Source organism: Morone saxatilis, unplaced genomic scaffold (genome assembly GCF_004916995.1).
Source record: "Morone saxatilis isolate NCDOM2014 unplaced genomic scaffold, NCSU_SB_2.0 Contig18, whole genome shotgun sequence".
In the NCBI taxonomy this organism is placed as follows: Eukaryota; Metazoa; Chordata; class Actinopteri; family Moronidae; genus Morone; species Morone saxatilis.
The window spans coordinates 468,516-469,035 of record NW_023339740.1 but is presented as its reverse complement, the minus strand read 5'-3'; the positions used below and the strand labels follow the sequence as shown (position 1 = coordinate 469,035).

The window sequence follows — 520 nt, the reverse complement described above, 5'->3', positions numbered from 1 at the left end:
GGTTAATATACACAGAGCCAGTTGTTATCATAGAACAAGCCTGGATTTAATGAATCAGGATCAGAGGTCCTGTGTCTTTTTATGTTTGATGTGTTTCTCTGCTTTCCCTCCTCAGGCGAGCCGTATGAGTTTATCCCCCTTGACTGGTTGAAGAGGTGGCTGGACGATTCCACTGCCACAAAAGAAATTGACAACTCCTTCTTCTTGTGCTCTCACGGCAAACTGCACCCAGACAAGGTGGCGGAGTCCAAGAGGGTTTCCCTCCAAGCTGCTGAGCTCCTCTACGAGCGCTACAGTGGAGGGCCAAGACTGGACGGTTAGTCAAACAGAGGGTGTGGTCTCTTCTCAAATCATGAGCTTCGGCAAAACTGAGAAGGTTTTAGTGCTTCCAGTTCAATATTTCTGCAGACCAAGGTATCACAATGATCAGTTAACTATTCTAAAATTCTGAAAACCTTCAAATAAAATATATCTATGTTTGTATACTTTGCATATCTTTAGATTAGATTATACTTTATTC

At 42.9% G+C, this 520-nt stretch overlaps 1 protein-coding gene across 1 annotated transcript in view; it reads left to right on the top strand.

Moving 5' to 3' along the window:
- usp48 (ubiquitin specific peptidase 48) overlaps window positions 1–520 on the top strand; it is an 18,310-nt gene that overhangs the window by 8,175 nt on the left and 9,615 nt on the right. Inside the window, exon 13 of the mRNA XM_035661916.1 lies at window positions 116–316. Coding sequence (XP_035517809.1) covers window positions 116–316 — 201 coding nt within the window. The remainder of the gene's footprint in view (window positions 1–115; window positions 317–520) is intronic.